The 25229-nt window shown below is 37.1% G+C and overlaps 1 protein-coding gene across 9 annotated transcripts in view; it reads left to right on the top strand.

The window, feature by feature from the left end:
- The window catches only part of LOC132107082 (pumilio homolog 2-like), a 131858-nt gene that overhangs the window by 36841 nt on the left and 69788 nt on the right, over positions 1 to 25229 (top strand). For 6 of the 9 annotated variants that reach the window (XM_059513267.1, XM_059513264.1, XM_059513263.1 and 3 more), the window contains exons 8-10: positions 13836 to 13929; positions 14124 to 14231; positions 14332 to 14468. In XM_059513267.1, coding sequence (XP_059369250.1) covers positions 13836 to 13929; positions 14124 to 14231; positions 14332 to 14468 — 339 coding nt within the window. The remainder of the gene's footprint in view (positions 1 to 13835; positions 13930 to 14123; positions 14232 to 14331; positions 14469 to 25229) is intronic. The other 3 variants (XM_059513270.1, XM_059513269.1, XM_059513262.1) reach the window with 1 other exon arrangement.

The following is a 25229-nucleotide window of genomic DNA, read 5'->3' as shown; positions in this document are numbered from 1 at the left end:
CGGTCTTAGGATCAGCTGCAGAGCGGGATTTGCGCTGAACGCGGAGACTTCCGCCACTTAATATGTTCGTTTGGAAACACGAAAATGTACCTATTTTCCGCATACAAAATATTGCATTCGGTCATTCGGTACACACGTGCACCGGACCAAAAGCCCTGCACCGAAACGGTCCGGTATGAATACACGTACCGTTACACCCCTACTTACATGCATGACGCAGAGAGCGTGGAAAAAGCAAATGTTAATTAATATTGCTATTTAAATATGACAGGCTCATAACTTGTAAGACATGGGAAATACATTTGCAAATGGACTTTACTTTTTCATTTGAAATGTGGCAGTCACTGTGCGTTCGGGAATTGCATTTGGATTGTCACACTTTATGCGTCCACATGTGGAAAACGCAATTGAAAATAAAAGTCCTGAATATTCTATCATATCGATATGACATGACTTAATGAAACCGAGTGTCTGGCTGATATAATGTGTGGGTGAGACTTGAATTATTACAGTGATTGAATTGTAATGATCGAAGGGAGTGAAACCAAGGTACAAGCTGCAACCTGGGCATCTTTTTGCCAGTATAACGGAGTAGTTATTGGCCCTTCTTGCCAGCTACATTGTGGCGATTTATTAAAAAAAAAAAAAAAAAGGCCTCCAGGCTGCAACAAAAATGGTTGCATTTGCAATTAGATGTGCAGGTATTCTGTTATGCGATAATTTATGGTAATGAATATGCGATATGCTATAAGTTATTATCGTGGGCACTTTCATTCATTAATCATTAATCTTAGGTATTTCAATTTTTAATAACACATTGTTAAACTCTAAAGTTGCAACTGTGTTATTTAATGAGCTAACATTAACTAAGACTTGTATTTTATAACAGATTAATGACTTCTATTGCAAATGTAGCTATTGCTCATTGTGGATGTTAATGGTTAGCTAATGATGTTTTTTTATAAAGTGTCTTTATAATTATAAAGTCTTTATAGTTCTTTTGCACTTTAATCTGTGTAAAACTTTTCACTTTATAATTTTTTCCTGTATTGCTTTATTGTATTTAAATGTTCAGTTATTTTTGTTAGAAGAAAAAAAAAAACCTGTTATACAGTATTATGACCACTTTTTTAAAATGTAAATATCAATACCATAGTAATACCTTTATACCATGATAAAAGCATTAACAATTAATTGCAACAGGAAGATTTGATACGGCATATCCCTATTTGCAACCAAGGTCACCACTGGCAACTATATAAATGTACATATTATAAATTTTTACACAATGCCTTTTTTCCTGAATGTTTTGTGAACACATCGTTTATGTTGACATAATTGAGAAAATAATCTCCCTTGCTTGGGTTGTGCCCCGGCACGGCTCCAGCGTGGATGAATCTAATCTTTTGAGGTGTATGTGTGGCTGTCAGTCACCACACCTGTGTGGATCCTGTACTTCGGAAACACAGATTCTAGTATGTTTTGGAATATATGACCCAAATTATAATTTTCACCAGGTATTGTCATCTGAACAAAAACTTACAATAAACTAAAAAGTAATGTTTGTTCTTAACAACTGAGGAAAAAGCATTGCAATAAATTGCACTACCAGTGGTGATTTAAATCTAATGATCAGTTAATTAGCTCATATCACATCGAACCATGCAAATTATTATTAGACAAGATTTTCAAATCTTAGCTAAGTGAGCACTGAAAGAAATTATTCTGCCACGAATAAACGCTTTAAATGTCTCCCATAAAGGAGAAGCAGAGGCTGATTCAGTTTTGTTAGTCTCAAGGAAAAAGTCAATATTTTTGGATAAAAATTCACAGAAATCAGTTCTGGCAAGAAGTCCTACATTGAATTTCCGCTAATGTTGGCTCTTAAAAGCAGGTAAAAAGGAAATATCTAACATATGTGAGGCATGATCAGAAATAACAATGGCTGAGTAATCTGAAGAAATAACTGAAGAAAGTAGGGCTTTGTCAAGAAAGAAGTACCGTATTTTTTCGGACTATAAGTTGCACTGGACTATGTCGCATTTATTTAGAACCAGGAACCGAGAGAAAACATGACCGTCTACAGCCGCGAGAGGGTGGTAGGCTACAGGAGTACTGAGCAGCATAGACCGCTCTCTCGTGGCTGGGGAAGGTAATGTTTTCTCTTGGTTCATTTCTTTTGGTTCATGTCAAATTAATTTTGAAGTCGCAGGACCAGCCAAACTATGAAAAAAAGTGCGACTTATAGTCCGGAAAATATGGTAATCGATCTGTGAGTAAACCTGATAAAGTATTTTCGTTTTTCTCTAGTGTGCACCAGAAGGATGTAAAAAGCGCCAGGGGTCTACAGAGCCTATTTGGTTTGTCAGTGAAATTAAAGACCTGGACATAGTGGAAGATGATGTAGATTTAGTCACAGATTTATCCAGATTATTATCGATAACACAATTAAAGTCCCCTCCAAAAATAAGGTGATAGGTATCAAGATTTGGGATTTTCGAGAAAAGTGTGCGCATAAAAGCAGGGTTGTCCCAATTAGGGGCATATACATTTACTAAAACTATAGGGGTATGGAAAAGAGCACAGCTGACAATTACAAAGCGTCCTTCAGGATCTGAGATTACTTGCTTTGCTAAGAACATAACTCTTTTATGTATCAAAATTGCAGTACCTCTGGATTTGCTATTAAAACTACAGTGATACACTTGACCAATCCATTGTTTACGCAATCTGATGTGATCACCTGTATGCAAATGCGTCTCCTGGAGAAATATAATATCAGAGGACAGTGTTTTTAGATGTGAAAAAACTCTGGAACATTTAATTTGGCCACCTAACCCATGTACATTCCATGTAATGATTCTAATATTGCACGCAACCCCTCCCCCTTTGAGTTAACAGGGGGCTTATTCATAGAACTGCAAAGGAGAACATAATGAACTAAATTGGGAAAAAAAAAAAATGTTATTTTAGCATCAAGACGGTTAACGTGTGAAAAACAAAATTAAAAGCCAAATAAGATAAAATAATCCTCCATCAAACACAACCCCAGAACATAGAGAACAAAAACACAAATATATTCAAAAACAACAAAAGAAAGACCCTTCTGATACTCGTCCACTTAGACATGCCGAGTCACCAGAGAAAACGTTATCGCAACTGATTAAGTAGTGGAGTTGACTCCGACAAACTTGAATTTAACACCAATAAGACAAGCATAAGATCAGCAAATGTGCAAAACGAACACCGGGTTTGTACAATAGGCCCTTGACATTAGTCAAGTCAAGTCACCTTTATTTATATAGCGCTTTAAACAAAATACATTGCGTCAAAGCAACTGAACAACATTCATTAGGAAAACAGTGTGTCAATAATGCAAAATGATAGTTAAAGGCAGTTCATCATTGAATTCAGTTATGTCATCTCTGTTCAGTTAATAGTGTCTGTGCATTTATTTGCAATCAAGTCAACGATATCGCTGTAGATGAAGTGACCCCAACTAAGCAAGCCAGAGGTGACAGCGGCAAGGAACCGAAACTCCTTCGGTGACAGAATGGAGAAAAAAACCTTGGGAGAAACCAGGCTCAGTTGGGGGGCCAGTTCTCCTCTGACCAGACGAAACCAGTAGTTCAATTCCAGGCTGCAGCAAAGTCAGCTTGTGCAGAAGAATCATCGGTTTCCTGTGGTCTTGTCCTGGTGCTCCTCTGAGACAAGGTCTTTACAGGGGATCTGTATCTGGTGCTCTAGTTGTCCTGGTCTCGGCTGACTTTCAAGGCAGTAGAGGTCCTTTCTAGGTGCTGATCCACCATCTGGTCTGGATACGTACTGGATCCGGGTGACTGCAGTGACCCTCTGATCTGGATACAGACTGGATCTGGTGGCTACGGTGACCTCGGAATAAGAGAGAAACAGACAAATATTAGCGTAGATGCCATTCTTCTAATGATGTAGCAAGTACATAGGGTGTTATGGGAAGTGTTTCCGGTTTACCTAATTAATGCAGCCTAAAAATCCTTTAACGGATTTGGATATTAAAAGCATATTAGTATGTTATGTGTAAGCCAGGTTAAAGAGATGGGTCTTCAATCTAGATTTAAACTGCAAGAGTGTGTCTGCCTCCCGAACAATGTTAGGTAGGTTATTCCAGAGTTTAGGCGCCAAATAGGAAAAGGATCTGCCGCCTGCAGTTGATTTTGATATTCTAGGTATTTCAAATTGCCTGAGTTCTGAGAACGGAACGGACGTAGAGGATTATATGCTATGAGGGTTGTTTTTACAGCCAGCTCGTGTACCTTTACTCATTAGGAACAAGTAACCAAGAACAAAAGTAGCGTAAAGAAAACGAACCAGCCCCCAATATAGTGTTATGAAAAATAATTGTGAATTTTAAGTCGGAGCTCTTACACTACGCGTCTCTCCAATACATGGCAAAACCGGAAGTCCCATCAACTAATCTGTTCATCCAGCGAACATTTAGTGTAATAGAGAGGGTAAAGGCTGCCTTGTCTCCAAAAATTTGATTGATGAGGGTCATAAAAGCCATCTGTTCTGGACACCTGTTTGTACACCCCCCTCCCCTCCCTGTACACCCCAGTGACCTAAATATGAACTTCTGAACCTAAGAAGGAATTTTGGTTAGGGAGGGGAAAAAGTTTTTTTTTGTGTGTTGGGAAGCTATGTGCTTTTTTTAAACATTAAAATGTGAAATCGTGAAAATGGTATAAGGGAAGTTTTTATTAAGGTTTTAAGTACACAGTGTATTTCAATGAAAAAGGTTATAAATGCATAAGAAATGGAAACAATGACGGATAAAATTTAATGGTCGTTTTTTTTCGTACTTGGAAGTGTAAAAACGGTGTTAAAGTTGTTACAAATTAAATAAAAAGAAAACTAGGTTACTGGTTATTTATCTAAAACAACTAAAGTCAAAAACTAACAGATACGTTTTGTTAAGCAACACGTGAAAAAGATGTGAGCGCTTGTAGTATTACAATTTAAAAAGCTGTTTTGTTACCAGTTAGAAAAATAGGTAACAGAGTTTTAGCATTTGTACCTTACCTCATACTAAAAAAAGAAGCGAATGTAAAGAAACGATACAAACCAGAAAAGTTGGTGTTTGTCACGATGTTAGAAAAAGTTAAAACAAAAGAAAAAAGATGGTAGGCATTTACGCTGATCTCAAAGAAAATACATCAGACCTCGTCTTTAAAACACCAGCACAAGATAATTGTCAAAACTATGTCATACTCTACCACTAACTACCATTTAAAAAATCTAGAGTAGACTGTTACTGACAGAGAGTTAAACGAAAGAAAAAAAGATCCTCCGGCAGAGTTTGCGAAGCTTCCGGTAAAACAACCTCCCAGCACCGCTTACACACTCAGAATGCATACATCCGGTCCCACTCAAACCACTCCTTCTTCCTCTTTCACGCAAAGCTTTAGGTGGATTTACCGCCACCCACAGTGCAGGAGTGTGGAGCATTGACCTTAATGAAAACTAACTCAAACATAATAGATAAAAGAAATACAAAAATAAAATGAATGATAATAATAAACTTAGTAGTGATTCTTTAAATACTGTTTATCAACTCTTTGAGATACTTGATCTGTGAAACATTTCTATAGTCACATCTTTATTTAACAAATTCTAAAATTAGATCTGATTTATTTCTATATTAAGTGCTTCTGTAAGTTGTAAACTTTCGTTGTCATATCTTTTACATTTTATTAAAATAGGTTCAACGGTTTCAGGAAGATCACATTTAACACAAAGTCCAGACAGATGTTTTTCCTCTTATAAATAAGATATTTTGTCAATATCAACTTCTGGTATGAAATTGTACATTCATAAATGTATGTTTTTCAAAATCCCCCCACGTTTAGTGGTACTTAAAGAGGAAATTTGTGATTTATTTGGAGACGTTAAAAGGAATGAAAAGTCCCAAAGCAAGATTTTTGTATTCTACATTAGAGTTCTTTGGTTTCTTAATGTGAAAATCTGTTACTGCCCTACATTTTCTTTATATATATATTTTATTTTTTATTTTTTCTTAAGTGTTGTTTTATTTATTTTACATTTATTTTGTTTTATGATGTACAGAGTGTGAACGAAAATTTTAATAAGTCACTCACACTTACTTCAGTAGGCTAACCTAAATCCTTGAATACGTCTTTTATTTTGTCAATATTAACTTCTATCATTGCTATATCAATTAAAACATGCGTTTAGGCATACACAAATATTAAACAGGAGTGAAATGTTTTGTAAAGTCTCTCAGTTCTCTTGCCAAAGACTTATCATTTGTATCGTAAAACGTCTAAACTTTTACAACATTACAGGAAAGGCTAAATAATTTCATCTCAAGTAGTGCGTAGAAACGCGTCTGGCATCTGATGTCTTTGTGTTTACTGTTACGACCATGTCAGCGAAGATTGTAAAATATCTAAAGGTTTTCGGGTTTGCAACTCAACTGTAATCGAATTAGTATTGCCGGGGTTCTGGTGTTGTAAATGGTGTGCTGCAGGTCAGCTAAAGTTCAAATTTTTTTGTGTATTCAGTGATCAAAGGGTGACAATTTCAACTTTATGGCTTAGTCCTGTGATCACGAGGTTAGCTGAAAGTTCATTTACTGGTCAAAAGGATGTGAAATCTTTTAACAAGTCAGACCATAGAAAAATGTTGTTTAACAAAATATTAACCTCAACATAAACGTACTGAGAATGCAAACAAGTACACACACAACCATACAATCATAAACACACACACACACACACACACACACACACACGTAAACATACAGAAAACATGAACATGCAAACAAAATAAATACAAATATACACTCAAACAAGTACATAAATACACAAACAAACAAAATAGGTCACAAACACGAAAATACCTATGTTAGATTGAAAATGAGTTGTCATAAGTTTTCTTTGAAACCAAAAGTGTTTGTTGCTACAAATGTCTCACAGAAATTTATACAATAGATTAGACGTCCTTTCTCACTTTACAAATGGTGTTGTTAACCATGCTATTTAAAATAGTTTAAAGTATTATTTTTTAGCTTTCATGTAGGATTCATGTCAGCACTCAAATGTTTTTAGCAAGAGTCCAGAGACAGATGAAAATAGATGCGTGAAGAAAAAAAATGTAAGCGGTTTTTAATGACAGACTAAATGGTTTAGATTGTTTAAAACAATTGAGTTTATGCATTTCTCTTGAATGTGTGTATGGTAACCGTTGCATACATGAAGCAGAAGAAATACATAACCTCATAAACGCATTGTGGTTGATGATAAAAAATTATTATTTATATATCATACCTTACTTTCTTTTCAAAACACAATAAACATTCTTATGACTTTTTAACTGCGAACAACCGGTTTGGTTGGAAAATAAAAAATAAATAAAAACATATTATGTTTCTTAGTTAGAATGCTTATAGTTTGTAGTAAAATCACATATATAAGCTAAAACATTTTTCTTTCAAACCACACGGTTTTCACACACACACACACACACACACATATAAATAGATATAAACCGCAATGGTTTTCATAGCATTACACTTTGAAACCAGAACGATATGTTTCCATGATTTTGTTAGCTCTTTCTGTTTGAATCTGTTTAACGCAGTTTTCACCATCCTAATTGCAATGGCTTGGTCTTACGCTTAGGGCCTTTTACGTTGTGTTTCCTAGTTTTTGCTGTCGAGTTAGTGGGTCTCTTTGTTCATACAAAGCAATATTTCTGTGAATTTGGGTATTAAAATATTGCTTTAAACATAGTCTTCATTCGAGACGTGTACTTAACATCATTAAATTATCCTAGTTTATATCAGATATAAGATATGTTGCTTATTATTATTGAATTGTTAACAAACAAACAAAAAAGTTTCTGAACTCGGAGAACAGAATAGCGAGTGAAGTGGATCAATCTTTTATTTCAACATTATATTGTTGAATATACATCGATTGAGTACCACTCAAATTAGAAAACATGATTATAAGGTAACCGTTGAGAATCGGGCTAAATTAAGGTGATAGTTTTGAACACTGGATATGGCTGATTATGTAATTACTCAAAAATTTGGATATCTATACCTCTTCTGTACTGGACTACATCAACACCACCATTGACAGTGTTACAACAGAAAAACAGATCACAACATACCCTAATCAGAAGCCATGGATTAACAAGGAGGTGCGACTTCTGCTGAAAGCCCGCAACACCACCTTCAGGTCAAATGACGCTCAGGCCAACAGGAAATCCAGGGCTAACCTGAGGAGGGGCATCAAAAAGGCTCAGACCCTTCCAACTCAGACCCTGCACTGCACACTGCACTGAGCCGGATAAACGCACACAAGGCTGCTGGGCCGGACGGCATTCCTGGATGTGTGCAGAGCAGCTTGCAAGGGTCTTCACAGACATTTTTAACCTGTCCCTCACCCAAGCAACTGTGCCATGTTTTAAATCCACATCCATTGTGCCAGTACTGAAACACTCCTCCCCAATGTGCCTGAATGACTATCGCCCCATAGCACTCACACCCATCAATATGAAGTGCTTTGAGCGACTGGTCCTAGCACACACCTCAAGGACTGTCTCCCACCCACACTGGACCCCTCACCAATTTGGCTACCACAGAAATAGGAGCACAGAGGATGCAGTATGTACAGTGCTGCATTCTGCACTCACACACTTGGACAATAACAACACGTATGTTAGGATGTTGTTTGTTGACTTTAGGATGTTGTTTGTTGGCTGTTTTTTTTTTTTTCTCCTCTCCCTCGCTCCAGTTTTTCACAAGTTCATCAAACAACCGCAGTAAGAATTTTCATCAAGCACGGTGAGTAATGGCTTCTCCTATCATTGTTTCTTGCACCTCTTGCCACATGTACAGTTTATCTATCTCTGTCGCTGATGAGGGATTCATATGTGATAAATGCAGGGAAATAGTTAGAATGACAGAGAAGATTTCAGAATTAGAGACACGCATCCAAACTTTAATTGAGGACAGTAAAAATGTTAGGGCTCTAGATACGGCTTTGGATGCGTCTAGCTCAGGGATTCCTGTACATTGTTCGGTTCCGGAAACAGAGCCCCAGCAGCAGGGCAACTGGGTGACGGTGAGGCAGCGTAGTCGTGGGTCAAAACACCGCTCTTCTGTTCCGATCAAAACATTAAACAGGTTCTCCCCACTCAGTGATGCACCCACTGAGAAACCTGATGAAAGTGCTCTAGTTATTGGTGATTCTATTGTACAGAACGTGAATATAGAGACACCAGCCTCCATAGTCAAATGTTTACCGGGAGCCAGAGCGCCTGACATCTTGGCAAATTTAAAAGTGCTGGCTAATGTTAAACGTAAATACAGTAAGATTGTTATTCATGCCGGCGCTAATGATGTTCGACTTCGCCAGTCGGAGATCACTAAAAATAACATTAAAGAGGTGTGTGAACTTGCAAGCACGATGTCAGACACTGTAATATGCTCTGGTCCCCTCCCTGCTTACCGTGGTGATGAGATGCATAGCAGATTGTCATCACTCAATGGCTGGATGTCTAAGTGGTGCCCACAGAATAACATAGGTTTCATAGACAATTGGACGAGCTTTTGGGGCAGACCTGACCTGTTTAAAAGAGATGGTCTTCATCCCTCCTGGGGTGGCGCCACTCTTCTCTCTAGAAATATGGCAAATAGTCTTAGTGTTTTTACTTGACTAACTGGGGCCCAGGTCAGGAAGCAGACAGACTGGCTAAATCGACCGTCTGCTAGCTGCCTCCCGTCACAGAGGTCAGTTAATTCTCAGCACATAGAGACTTTTTCACCTAGATATCACACTATAGAGACTGTGTCTGTTCCCCGAACTAGAAAATACAAAAAACGTCCAAACCAAGTTAAGATTAACAATTTAATTGAGGTTCAACAAATAAAAAACAGAAGCAATATGGATAAACAAATGATAAAGCTTGGCTTATTGAATATCAGATCCCTTTCTACGAAAACACTTTTTGTAAATAATATGATCACTGATCATAATATAGATGTACTCTGTTTGACAGAAACCTGGCTAAAACCTGATGATTACATTATTTTAAATGAGTCCACCCCCCAAGATTACTGTTATAAACATGAGCCCCTTCTAAAAGGCAAAGGTGGAGGTGTTGCTTCAATTTATAACAACGTTTTCAGGATTTCTCAGAGGGCAGGCTACAAGTATAACTCGTTTGAAGTAATGGTACTTTATATAACATTATCCAAAGAAACAAATGTTAATGATAAATCCCCTGTTATGTTTGTACTGGCTACTGTATACAGGCCACCAGGGCACCATACAGACTTTATTAAAGAGTTTGGTGATTTTACATCCGAGTTAGTTCTGGCTGCAGATAAAGTTTTAATAGTTGGTGATTTTAATATCCATGTTGATAATGAAAACGATGCATTGGGATCAGCATTTATAGACATTCTGAACTCTATTGGTGTTAGACAACACGTTTCAGGACCTACTCATTGTCGAAATCATACTCTAGATTTAATACTGTCACATGGAATTGATGTTGATGGTGTTGAAATTATTCAGCCAAGTGATGATATCTCAGATCATTATTTAGTTCTTTGCAAAATTCATATAGCCAAAATTGTAAATTCTACTTCTTGTTACAAGTATGGAAGAACCATCACTTCTAACACAAAAGACTGCTTTTTAAGTTATCTTCCTGATGTATCCAAATTCCTTAGCATATCCAAAACCTCAGAACAACTTGATGATGTAACAGAAACTATGGACTCTCTCTTTTCTAGCACTTTAAATAAAGTTGCTCCTTTACGCTTAAGGAAGGTTAAGGAAAACAGTTTGATAACATTTATGACCTCAAGGTTAGATTATTGTAATGCTTTATTGGGTGGTTGTTCTGCACGCTTAGTAAACAAACTACAGCTAGTCCAAAATGCAGCAGCAAGAGTTCTTACTAGAACCAGGAAGTATGACCATATTAGCCCGGTCCTGTCAACACTGCACTGGCTCCCTATCAAGCATCGCATAGATTTTAAAATATTGCTTATTACTTATAAAGCCCTGAATGGTTTAGCACCTCAGTATTTGAATGAGCTCCTTTTACATTATAATCCTCTACTTCCGCTACGTTCTCAAAACTCAGGCAATTTGATAATACCTAGAATATCAAAATCAACTGCAGGTGGCAGATCCTTTTCCTATTTGGCGCCCAAACTCTGGAATAACCTACCTAACATTGTTCGGGAGGCAGACACACTCTTGCAGTTTAAATCTAGATTAAAGACCCATCTCTTTAACCTGGCATACACATAACATACGAATATGCTTTTATTATCCAAATCCGTTAAAGGGTTTTTAGGCTGCATTAATTAGGTGAACCGGAACCGGAAACACTTCCCATAACAACCTATGTACTTGCTACATCATTAGAAGAATGGCATCTACGCTAATATTTGTCTGTTTCTCTCTTGTTCCGAGGTCACCGTGGCCACCAGATCCAGTCTGTGTCCAGATCAGAGGGTCACTGCAGTCACCCGGATCCAGTACGTATCCAGACCAGATGGTGGATCAGCACCTAGAAAGGACCTCTACATCCATGAAAGACAGCGGAGACCAGGACAACTAGAGCCCCAGATACAGATCCCCTGTGAAGACCTTGTCTCAGAGGAGCACCAGGACAAGACCACAGGAAACAGATGATTCTTCTGCACAATCTGACTTTGCTGCAGTCTGGAATTGAACTACTGGTTTCGTCTGGTCAGAGGAGAACTGGCCCCCCAACTGAGCCTGGTTTCTCACAAGGTTTTTTTCTCCATTCTGTCACCGATGGAGTTTCGGTTCCTTGCCGCTGTCACCTCTGGCTTGCTTAGTTGGGGACACTTCATCTACAGCGATATCGTTGACTTGATTGCAAATAAATGCACAGACACTATTTAACTGAACAGAGATGACATAACTGAATCCAATGATGAACTGCCTTTAACTATCATTTTTGCATTATTGACACTGTTTTCCTAATGAATGTTGTTCAGTTGCTTTGACGCAATGTACTTTGTTTAAAGCGCTATATAAATAAAGGTGACATTGACATTGACATTGACTTCAGTTCAGCATTTCACACAGTCATTCCCTCCAAGCTGACCACAAAACGTGGAGACCTGGACATTAACAACTCCCTCTGCAACTGGATTATGGACTTTCTGACCAACAGACCTCAGCATGTTAGGTCAGACCACACCCACTCCACCACCATCACACTTAACACCGGTATACCACAGGGCTTTGTGCTGAGCCCATTCCTTTACTCCCTTTACACCCATTACTGCATGCCTGTGCATGGATCCAACTCAATCATTAAGTTTGCAGACGACACCCCGGTGATTGGCCTCATCAGTAACAACGATGAGACTGCCTACAGGGAAGTCAACATGGTGCGCTGACAATAACCTGCTCCTTAACACCAGTAAGACAAAGGAGCTCATTGTGGACTTCAGGAAGAAGAAAGGAAGCATGCATGACCTCATCCACATTAACGGGATGGTTGTTGAACGTGTCTCCAGCTTCATGTTCCTGGGAACCACCATCTCAGTGGACCTGTCCTGGACTACAAACACCTCCAGCCTGGTCAAGAAGGCTCACCAGCACCTTTTCTTCCTCAGGACACTGAAGAAGAACCAGCTGTCTTTTTGCCATCCTGGTGAACTTTTACCAGTGTACGATCGAGAGCATCGTGACCAGTTGCATCCCTGTCTGGCATGGGAACTGCTCAGTGGCTAACCGCAAGGCACTGCAGAGGGTGATGAAAACTGCCCAACACATCACAGGGAAACCACTTACTGCTGTTGAGGACATCCAGAGGAAACGCTGTCCATGTCGAACTCGCAGCATTCTCAAGAACTCCTCTCACCCTGATCATGGACTGTTTATTGCACTTCTGGTTAGATGCTAACTGCATTTCGTTGCCTTGTACCTTACATGTGCAGTGACAACAAAGTTTAATCTAATCTAATCTAATCTAATCACCTTAATCAATCCGATTGAGCTCCATCTGACTGAAATTTAGATAGGATTGATGGGGGTGGTTCATTCCTCTTCTGATACGATTGCGCGTGCATGTAAATACTCAATCGGATTGAACCACGAAACTTAATGGACTGTGCATGTGCAGTGATGCAGAAATAATGTAATGACATGACACACGGAAGACGAAAGGAGGCAGTGTTATTTGATATCCTATTATTTTTTTTGTAAATCTACAGTGAGGAAAATTGCAGTAGCCGAGGCGAGCTGACTGATGTTATCAAGTATGCTGCTGTATGCAAAATTACCGGATTTGCATCGTAGTGGACATCACACTCCGAGTCGAATGTGCAAAGTCCAAACTACCGAGGATGCAAGTCCGAAATGTGCGTACTTTGTATTGATAAACGCGCACAGACCCTCCATCACCAGTATTTGCCTAATCTTCACGGTACTTTAGACCACGGTGGAAATGCAGAAAGCAACAGGTCTGGGGGGAAACAGTTCATGGGGGAAAAAAGTTCCTGGTACAAATGTTCCGGGTAATTTTGGTGTAAACGCGGCAAATGAAGCACAAATTAATTACACCATTGGCAAGCATTTTTTTTTCTGTCATATGTTCAGCAAAAAAAAAAATTCATATCGGTGGCATATATGTGGCACATAAGCCGATGCAGATATATCTGCAACAGGCTCATATCAGCTGATAAAATCAGCAATGCAATAAATTGGTCGGTTACTTTTTTTTAGTAAAAAGATGCAGTATGTATTTTTGTTTGTTTGTTTTTCTAGTTGTTCCAGAGATCCAGTCATCTTACAGTTCATCAGTTGACCGCAGCACAGCAGCAACAGTACGCCCTTGCTGCAGCCCAACAGCAACACCTTGGTAACATTATTACTTTCAGACTTGTATTTTCATCCAGAGACACACTGTCTCCTATATCTTGTTTTCATCCATAATATTTTGTTTTGTTTTAAAAAGGCAAAAGAAGACACACTAAAAGTTAAATAATTGAGTGTTTAATGGTTTAATTTCATTGTGCAGGCCGTCTTTGAAATGAATATGGCTTGTTGTTCCAGTAGGCCTTGCACCTGCGTTTGTGCCAAACCCTTACATCATCAATGCTGCCCCCCCTGGAGCAGACCCTTACACCGCTGCAGGATTAACAGCAGCTGCAACACTTGCAGGTATACACATGTACACGCTTTATAAATATCAAGTATGCTATAGACAATCCTGAGATCTTAAATATGGAGTCCTCAGTTTAAAGCTCGTGTTTTTCCATAGGTCCAACTGTAGTCCCTCCTCAGTACTATGGAATGCCGTGGGGTCTGTATCCAGCCAACCTTTTCCAACAATCGGCTGCAGCCAGTCATTCCACCAACCAGCAGGCATCCAGTCAGGGTCCAGGACCAGGACAACAGGTTGATGACGGTCTCCAACATACAAACCTGATTCCAAAAAAGTTGGGACACTGTACAAATTGTGAATAAAAACAGAATGCAACTAGAAAAAAAAAGTTTGAGACAAACTTTAATTTGGCTTGAGAAAGCCTGACCAGAAAGTTTGAAGAAGTCTGAAGAAGTTAGAAGTTTATAGTTTAAAGTTAGATTGATAGATTAGTTGAAAGAAAGAAAGATATATTAGTTAGAATGACAGATAGATTAGTTAGAAAGAATGATAGATAGATTAGTTTGACAGAAAGAATGCATGCGACTAGCATGTTGCTAGCATGATTAGCATGTTGCTAGCATGTTTCTAGCATGTCGCTAGCATGTTTCTAGCATGATTAGCATGTTTGCTAGCATAATTAGCATGTTGCTAGCATAGCATGCTGCTACCATGTTTCTAGCATGATTAGCAAGTTACTAGCATGTTAGCATTGACTAGCATGTCGCTACCATGTTTCTACCATGACTAGCATGCGACTAGCATGTTTCTAGCATGATTAGCATGCAAATAGCATGTTGTTAGCATGACTAGCATGTCTCTACCATGTTTCTAGCATGTTTCTAGCATGATTAACATGCTGCTAGCATGTTTCTAGCATGATTAGCAAGTTACTAGCATGCTGTTAGCATTACTAGCATGTTACACATAAGTAGGTACAAAAATAATCAGTGATACATTTGCGACCCCATAAAGATTTGGGTCGCAATGGCATTTCAAAAGGTCGCATATGCGACCATTTTGGTCGCAGTGTAGTTCCCTGCTTTACCATGTTATGCAGCGGTGAGCAATCGATGTGACATTCAGCCTGACAGAGAAAATCTCACAAGCACATATAAACACTCATTTTCATGTGTATAATATATTCTTCTAATTGTTTTTTGTGCCGTTTCGCTGCAGTGTTTTAATGTAAAAGGCTGTAAATTCTCTATGTGGACTTCAAGTGTTCAGAGAAATGCAGTTGGCTGCCGCGAATATATCATGTTATTACTTTAAACAGTTCAGAAACGTCTGAATGTAGCTCTTGGTGTGTTCTAACGGGTAGATTGCGTGAAATCGCCGTAATATTTTATTTTTAAAGGTCTTAAATAAGAATAAATTCGCTCGTCGTGAGCTCCGTGGAGACAATGCCTGAGCTAACCAGCAGTGATTTTTCTCTCGTCTTTTTGACTGCTCTCTGCCCAGAAATAAATTATTAATGAGCCCTAACCCCTGTAATAATCAGATATGTTGATTTAGCTTGTCAGTTTGAAGGAAATTGTATTATTTACTTGTATTTTTAACATAGACAGTAAAAGAAATGGACACAGCGACCCCATTGGAACTCAATTGACAGGGACGTGCACAGACATTTTGAGGGGCAGGGGCTCAAGTGAAAGAAAGGGCACTTCTCATAATTAGTTTTTTTTTTTTAAACAAAAGTATATATATATATATATATATATATATATATATATATATATATTAACGCAACTCTGACTTCCTTTAAAAAAAAAACAATTTAAAAAGTTAATTAATTTTATCTTCCTCAAACTCACGCAATTGTTTCATTTTCAAAAGATGTCTACAAAATAATCAGTTCACAGAAACCATGGTCTCCTTAGTATTCACTAGGTTTATAGAGCAGCAAAGGAAACCATTCCACAATGTGCATGTTTGGAAAACATTTTCTATGCTACTAGTTTCAAGTATATATGAAGAGTTCAGATGCAAAAGCCTCTAAGTGCCATCTGAAAATTTCTTATGAGCTTTTTTTTTCAAGCTCGTATTTAAGTTCAGTAATTTAACTTAAATGACAATTAATAGGTAATTTTCATTGCCAGTAATGTGAAATAAGTACATAAACATACAAGCTTGATTAAAAAATGATCATTACTGAAGGAAATTTCAGATGGCACTTTTTCATCTGAACTCTTCATATTTAGAATAACCTAAATAACTGCATCAAACAGAGGGGCGTGTTTTACTAATAATTTGTTTATTTTTGCACAAGGCACTACAACGTTTTAATTATTTTGGTGTTATCAGAATACATCACACTTTAAAATTAAACTTAAAATTCAATAAAAGCCAATGTCATGTATGTATTTGTGGTGGTATGGAATACTATTTTATAAAGGTTTCGAGGAAATAAAAAAAGTTAAATTACTTAAATATTTAATTTATAAATTTTATTATTTTTAAAGTTTAATGTTAACTTATTTCTACTCAGTTTTATTTATTAATGTACCAGATGCAGTTACTCAGATTTACTACATTTTTTAGAGTGTATCCTCCATCTGTTTGCATCTGTAGATTTCTTCTAAATTCACCAATTTAGATTTCTAAATTTCAGGGGGAAAGACTCTTGATGTAAGTCAATAACTGGGGACGTTCTGTATGCAAATTAGGCGTCAACTAGTTAAAATGCGCACATTTGCATCTAATTGACAGGGAAATGCAGGTAAATAGGATAAACAAAATAACTAAAGCATATCACCTGGTGGTAATAAATGCTTATTTTATTAACTTATTTTATTACATGGCTTGGTTGAATTCCAATGCAGAATGCGGTCTGTTATAACCAACAGACCGCTGTGCGGAGTATGACAGACCGTTGCCATGAAAAACTGAGCGTTGCTATGGACTCACAGGATTCTAACCGTAGAGACGGAGCGGACTATTTTCTTTAGTGGAAGCAATACAATCGGGTTTAACAATCGGGGGAGAGGGAGCGCTTCAGAACTCCTGACCTGATATTTAGATACTATATTTCAATAAATATATTTGTTTGACAGGGAAGCTGTGTGCAAACAGAAATATTTATTATTTTTCAAAAATAAAAAAAAAGCATCCCAGAAAAATGGGCACTTTCTCTCCAGGAATAAAAAGGGCAGGTGCTCAAGCCCCCTTTAATGTCTATGTGTGCACGTGCCTGTCAATTGAGACAAGTGAAGCCCGTTTTTAGCTATTTTTAACACTTCCGTTTCTGACGCGCAGACTCAAACTAAGCTTGATGACGTCAGCAACCTGTCTGACAGATGTAAATCTTCTAGTAACTGTGCGTGCAAACTGCCATCGTTAATCTTGCAGAGACGGCAAGCTTGAGCGGGGAGTTCTTTGGCGTGAGTGAGCAGGAGTAAGTATTCTGATTAATTATTTTGTATAGTATTTTAAAATGTAATGCCAGTACGCCATATTAAGTTAATTGCCTGCGAGCTTCCCCTCCTGTCTGTACGGTAATGCGACAGAGAGTCCAGTGGTTATGACGCAATCGTTAGCCTATTTTTACAAAAACTGTTTCTACGGGGCCATAATGTAACAAAGAAGGTAATGGAGCCCTTTATACATTGTCGTGTATCTTTAGAAATAAATAATGGACAAATGGAGTCTTTAAACGCCTCAGATGTAAAGTTATTCGCTGTCAAAGTGACGCCAAAATGAATGGGAGGTCAATGGGATGCTAACGCAAGTGAAGTTCTGCTACAAGATGGCGGCACCCGGCCGATTTCAACTTCCGGTCGACTTCCTTGCCGCCTGCTTTTTAACCGATTTAAAAGTGAAACTAAACAGACTCCTCCCTCCTCTCCCGGGTATTGCAACAGTAGGGGCACGATTTTTCTCAGACAATGGAAGTCTATGGGAAATTTATAAGTTTGATCAGTCTGAAAAGATATAGCATAAAGCACCCTATGCTGCAGGTGTCTGCCGAGTTTGAGGCTTGTGGCTTGAAAGCCCTAGGAGGAGATACGTTTAGTCTCAGAAAAATAATAATAAGAAGTTTAAATAGCATAACAGTATGTTGGCTTGGCAACAAGCCAACATACTGTTATGCTATTTAAACTTCTTCTTATTATTTTTAACTTTAAACTTCTTTAATTTTTTAAATTTAAACTTATTATTATTATTACACATTCCCATTGAATGACAATAAGAAGTTTAAATAGCATAACAGTATGTTGGCTTGTTGCCAAGCCAACATAATAAGAAGTTTAAATACAATATCAGTAAGTTGGCTTTCTCAAGCCAACTTAATGAGTTTAAGTAGAATATCAGTAAGTTGGCTTTCTCAAGCCAACTTAATAATAATAATAAGTTTAAATAGGATTTCAGTAAGTTGGCTTTCTCAAGCCAACTTGATGTGAAAGTTTCAAATTTCAATATTTTATTCAGAATACAACATAGATGACAGATCAAATGTTTAAACTGAGAAAATGTATTATTTTAAGGGAAAAAATAATAAATTTCCTGGCATCAACACATTTCAAAAAAGTTGGGACAAGACCATGTTTACCACTGTGTGGCATCTCCTCTTTTTATAACAGTCTGCAAACGTCTGGGGACAGAGGAAACAAGTTGCTCAAGTTTAGGAATATGAATGTGCTTCTAGTTGCTCAACTGTCTTAGGTCTTCTCGGTCACATCTTGCTCTTTATGATGTGCCAAAGTTTTTATATGGGTGAAAGATCTGGACTGCAGGCTGGCCATTTCAGTACCTGGATCCTCTTCCTATGCAGCCATGATGTTGTAATTGATGCATTATGTGGTTTGGCATTGTCAGAAAATGCAAGGTCTTCCCTGAAAGAGACAATGTCTGGATAGGAGCATGTGTTGTTCTAGAACTTGGATATACTTTTCAGCATTGATGGTGCCTTTCCAGATGTGTAAGCTGCCCATGCCACATGCACTCATGCAACCCCATACCATCAGAGATGCAGGGTTCTGGCGCTGATAACAACTTGGGTTGTCCTTGTCCTCTTTACTCCGGATGACATGGCGTCCCAGTTTTCCAAAAAGAACTTCAAATTTTGATTCGTCTGACCACAGAACAGTTTTCCACTTTGCCACAGTCCATTTTAAATGAGCCTTGGCCCAGAGAAAACACCTGCGCTTCTGGATCATAGATCGTTTAGATATGGCTTCTTTTTTGACCTATAGAGCTTTAGCTGGCAACGGCAAATGGCACTGTGGATTGTGTTCACCGACAATTTCTGGAAGTATTCCTGAGCCCATCTTGTGTTTTCCATTACATTAGCATTCCTGTATGTCATGCAGTGCCGTCTAAGGGCCCAAAGATCACGGGCATCCAGTATGGTTTTCCAGCCTTGACCTTTACGCACAGAGATTGTTCCAAATTCTCTGACTCTTTGAATGATATTATGCACTGTAGATGATGATAGCTTCAAATCTTTTTGCAATTTTTCTCTGAGAAACTCCTTTCTGATATTGCTCCACTATCTTTTGTCGCAGCATTGGGGGAATCGGTGATCCTCTGCCCATCTTGACTTCTGAGAGACACTGCCACTCTGAGAGGCTCTTTTTATACCCAATCATTTTGCCAATTGACCTAATAAGTTGCAAATTGGTCCTCCAGCTGTTCCTTATATGTACATTTAACTATTCCGGCCTCTTATTGCTACCTGTCCCAACTTTTTTGGAATGTGTAGCTCTCATGAAATCCAAAATGAGCCAATATCTGTCTCACTTATTTGACAATAAATGTCTCACTTTTAACATTTGATATGTTATTTATTAGGGGTGTAAGAAAATATTGATTCACGTTTGCAAGACTGTATCGATTCTCAAAAACGAAAAATCGATATTTAAAAAAAAAAAATCATACAAGATTCATGGCAGTTTCGTTTTGAGTTTACATCCCGACTGCTAGATGACAATCTTCATCTCTGAACGATGATTAGAGTAACAGGAAGTACTAGCATTAGGGCCGCCACTAATGTTAGCATTAATATCGCTTCTAGTAATGGAGGGTGAAATAATTGACACTGTTCCTGGTTCGGTGTACAAAGCCGAAGTGTGCCGTCTTTTGGGCTTTTGTGGTAACCTCCACTGCGAGACTGTGGCCTCGCGTGAGTCGCAGGGCTTCGTGCCTGCAGCTTTCTCTCATTTTGGGACCGTTTCTGCAGTTGGGGCAGTGCTCGCATCACGGTTTCAGCAATTCCACGCAGAACATTTTAAATCCAAAATGAAAATCCTGTGAAATCCAAGTGAAAAGGCTCGACATCTGTATTTATTTTATAATTTTATAATTGTTTTGTTTTCTTTAGGAATCCTGTAAGCACTTTTTGTTCAGATCAAAAAGTTATGACATTGTATGTCACAATTGTAAACGCACTGTGAACCTTTAAATCAGGTTATATATATATGTATATATATATATATATATATATGTATATGATCTTTTTATACATATTATATATTTAACTAAAGTATCCTGCAAGCACTTGACACCCTACCCTACACCCCAACCCTTTACTATTACTGCACAAAAAGTGGTACAATAACGTTGAATGTTACAGGCATGATTATTGCAAATAATTTTCTGGTAAAAAAAAAAACTTATTGCTTAGGTTGGCATATAGTGGTGTGTTCTTTCAACATACAGAACCACAAAATTTTGCTAAAGTTTGACTGCATCTTGTAATATAATTGCTGTTAATAGTGTTCATCATCTGTTTGATTCTTTCATTGATTTCTTCGTACATTTCTGCCATATGTTCATCAACTGACAATCACCACTGATAAGCGACTAATAAATATTATAGAAAATTCATTTTCTGTAAAGTTGCTTTATAACGATTTGTATTCTAAAAAGGTGCTTTACAAATAAACTTGTATAGCACTGAATTGAATTGTTCTTAATGAGAGCTTTCCTAAAAATATATACTATTCCTAAAATAAGTAATATCCCAGAATATCGCTTGCTGACAGTATTGCAACTCATGTATCGTGATATGTATCGTATCGCCAGATTCTTGGCAATACACAGCCCTATTATTTATATTCTATTTTGAATAAAATGTAAGTTGATGAGATTTGTAAATTATTCAGTTCCTTTTTTACTCTAAATTTGTACAGTGTCCCAACTTTTTTGAAATCGGGTTTGTATAAAGCTTTGCTCACACATTACTTTGAACTTTATTTGGACGCTGGTTGTGATATGACGTCACGCTCTGAAGAGTCTTTTAAAAAAACCTAAATTCATACTCAAATAATAATTCCAAACTGTAAAAATGTGCAATTTACTCCCCTTTTCTGTGGTGCCACTGTTTTTAAATGCATGTTCTTTAAATTCATGTCGTGAATTATTGATCTTCTGTTGGTCTCACTGTTTCATGTGATACTATTTCATAGCTCAGAGTTTACCAAATTGAACTTTGGAATGCAGCGCAGTGCAAAACTTCTTTGAATGCGAATGAATGAAAGTCAGTGGATTGAAAAATGTAGTGTGACTGGCCCTTAAGCCTTGTTAATTGTGTGACATTACTTTCAGGAGGATTTGAAATAGGGTAGTGAAATAAATCAAAATTGTCTCGCAGACTTATTAAATACCCTCTAGACATCTGTTAAAGTTTTTAAAGCGTTTCATATGCGTTTGCATAAATTCTGCTTTCAGAACTGTCCTCGGAAACACAAACATGAAATTTTTTGATCACGAATGTCATATCCGTAACGCTGGAATTGGCCAATAATGAAACTAAAAATAATTAGGCCTACATGATGTCTCGACAGTTTCTTATTACTGCAATATATTTGTATTGACAAAATGACTGCAGCGCTGCTGTGTACAATTAAAAATTATACAAAATAGCATATGCTATAAATTAAGAACAAAAGTTTTTGTCTCTTTGGCAGACATGCCTCATCTTTTCTGAGAAAAACAAAACCATATTATATTGTATGTAATACTCTGTAGGCATATATATATATATATATATCAGGGGTGGAATGGTTCTTTTTCACAGATCGGTTAGTTTCACTGTTTTAGAGTCACGCTTTCGGTACGGTTCGGTATGTGATGTTTATGGAAAAACTATACAGTTTTTTTTTTTTGTGTGTGTGTGAGGTCTAGCATTAGTTTTTAGGTAAAGAAATTGAATGACGTAATCAAATGTAAAACAGCTTTGCATATTTGACTGTATAAATTAAAGATTGATCTTTATTAAAGTTACAAAAGCTTTTCAATCAAGCGCAGTGATTGATTTCTTTGCTGTTGCTGTTCGATTAATATAAAGACTCTTTAAGATATAGTATGCCTACGTTCAGCCGGCTATGTCTTCTGTAGGATACTTACCAAGACGGACATTTTGACATAATTTTTGTGTGAATTTGTCCATTTAAACACAATACTACAGAGAGAGCTTAATATTTAATAAAATAAGTTTTTTTTTATAATATATATATATATATATATATATCAAAGTACACAATATATATAGACATATGACCCAGGGCCAGCGTCAAGAGCTTGTTGTACCCCCCCTGCACAGTTTTTAATTAATTTAATATATATCAAGAATAATTAAAATAAATTAAACATTGAATGTTCCATGATTTGAATGTAGTAAAAATGAAAAAAATATAGTTGATATCGGTTAAATTTTTTTATTAAAATAGACCTGTTTCTCTAATTGGTTGCATTGCAGCGTTTCATGCATCATTACGTCTTTAGCATATTGATGTGACTTCATACAAGCACTGAGTTTTTTCACAGCATTTTATTGATCGCGTAAAATATGGATATTAGAAAATGGCTCGTCGGTTCTGCTTCTGCAAGGCCTTATTAGCACCCTGCCTTCTCATCCAGCACCACCTACTCCATCTGACATCACGCAAACACCGGTTGGTTTAAACTCTGAGATTAGGGCCAATGAGGCAAAATTTTTAAACCTACACGTGCTGCTTTCAGCTTTTTTAAAAGGTAAATTATGCATTTAATTTATGTAAGCTTAAATGTGAAGTGTGGCTATTAGAACGTTATTAGCATATAATTGTCAATATGTTTTGTTTTTGTTGTGATTATGGTAATACTGATTAGTTTGTGATTTTCTTCTCTTTATATGGGGAATGAGCTGACAGTTTGTACTAGCTGAATGGGTGTGCACTTGAACGGTATTGGTTGGTTTTATGCCTTGTTTTTGCAAGTTATTGTTGCTTGCTAAGCCGTGTGCCACCGTTAGTTATGGTCTGGAGCTGGCTCTGATATGACCACATGAATTTTAAGAATCATATGCTTTTTTGTTTGTTTAGATAAATTGTTCAGAAGGGTTTGACCAAACTGTTAAAGGTTATTTACAAATCATCCAAACACCTGATTCATTTATAATATTATGACTAGTATTAAATTGTAAAGAAATTACAGATCCATCTTTAAAATCTGATTGTTTGATAACTTCTGACAACGTTTAATTCAGGTGTGAAAATAATATCTATAGCGATGAGCACAGAGAGATTTGAGTGTGCACAAGACACAGTTTGAGTGAGAGGAGAGACACATTTCAAGTGTGCGTACCCTTTCCAGGCAAAAGCAGCATATATCTGAGCGCAACGGAAATCTGTGCGCGAGTGGAGAGATTCACGCTCGCACATTGTATTAATGTACTTTCGTGCAACAATAATGCTCTCTCGACATTTGTCAGTAAAATAATGCCATATATATGAATAGACAATGTTGTAAATTATGTTTTGCCATATTTCATTTTAGGCGTTTTTAGAGAGATGAGTCCTCGCTGAAATTCATCAGTTTTGTTGAGTGCGTTCGCTAAATGAATTCTTCTGACTCTTGCGAATTCCCTCATCATAAACAATAAGCGCCAGATGTATAATTGAGAGATTAATTTCACAGTTTATACAGCTTCAGTGATTATAACAATAGTTTTTTTTTGTTTTGTTTTTTGAGAGTTCTTAAACTCGTGATAGATCACCATTAGTGATAATGTCACTCTCTATATAGCCTATAATTCTGACGTTATTATTAAATTGTAATCTCGTTAAATACAAATTCTGTCCCATTTAAAAATAAAAATAAAAATTGCATTTACCCTACATGACACCCATGTCTGGTTCTTGCCTAAAAAGATGTGTTTATGATGTTTAATACATTTGGCTGCTTTTAGACTTACCCTGGAGTTGGTTCACCCTCTGCTTATGCGGATCGGTCTTTTAAACCAATTACAATGCTCCATGTAAACACACCTAGTGATTCCGATCAAAATTTACAATTATATTGCAGTAAAAAGAAACTGTCTCGAGATATCATGTAGGCCTAATAATTTTTAGTTTCATTATTGGCCAATTCCAAAATTAATGACATGACATTCAGCCAAAACCTGAAATATATATCCTAACAATGTATTCATTACCAATATATTGAACCATCTCTTTGTATTTCTAAATCCCAGTCCAGACATCAGAAAAGTATCTGTCTATGAATGTTTTTTATAGTTTATTTTAGATTTGGGAAATACACATGCATTACAGACTTGACAAGTTTGAGTTGAGTTTTTGGAAGACTTTCTTTGGTTTGCAATGCACTAACCTGAAGCAACAATAATCTGCAGAATGGAGAAGGATGGACAATTTTCAAAAAATAGGCCTATCAATTATAAAAATGTTCGTTTTTGTGTTTCAGAGAAAAAAATCGATGTTGAGGATGTCATCTCTCCGTAATGGACCGTTCTGAAAGTAGAATTTATGCAAACGTGTATAAAATGCTTTAAAAACTTTATAAGAGATGTCTAGAGGAAATTTAATAGGGCTGCCCCCACGTAAGATTTTGTTAGTTACTAGGAGTCATTCATTAAAGTCATTATACAACTAAAGGCACGTTTATATTCAATTAACACAGTCTAATCCATAATGAGCCTTAATATATTCCGTGCTTAAGCACACGTATTAAGTTTGACACAAAGCACAGGCAGAAGTAGCCTAATAATTGTGAAAAAGGAGGCATAATAATGA

Source organism: Carassius carassius, chromosome 27 (genome assembly GCF_963082965.1).
Source record: "Carassius carassius chromosome 27, fCarCar2.1, whole genome shotgun sequence".
In the NCBI taxonomy this organism is placed as follows: Eukaryota; Metazoa; Chordata; class Actinopteri; order Cypriniformes; family Cyprinidae; genus Carassius; species Carassius carassius.
The sequence above is the reverse complement of the archived record's forward strand: the minus strand, read 5'-3'. Positions and strand labels throughout refer to the sequence as shown.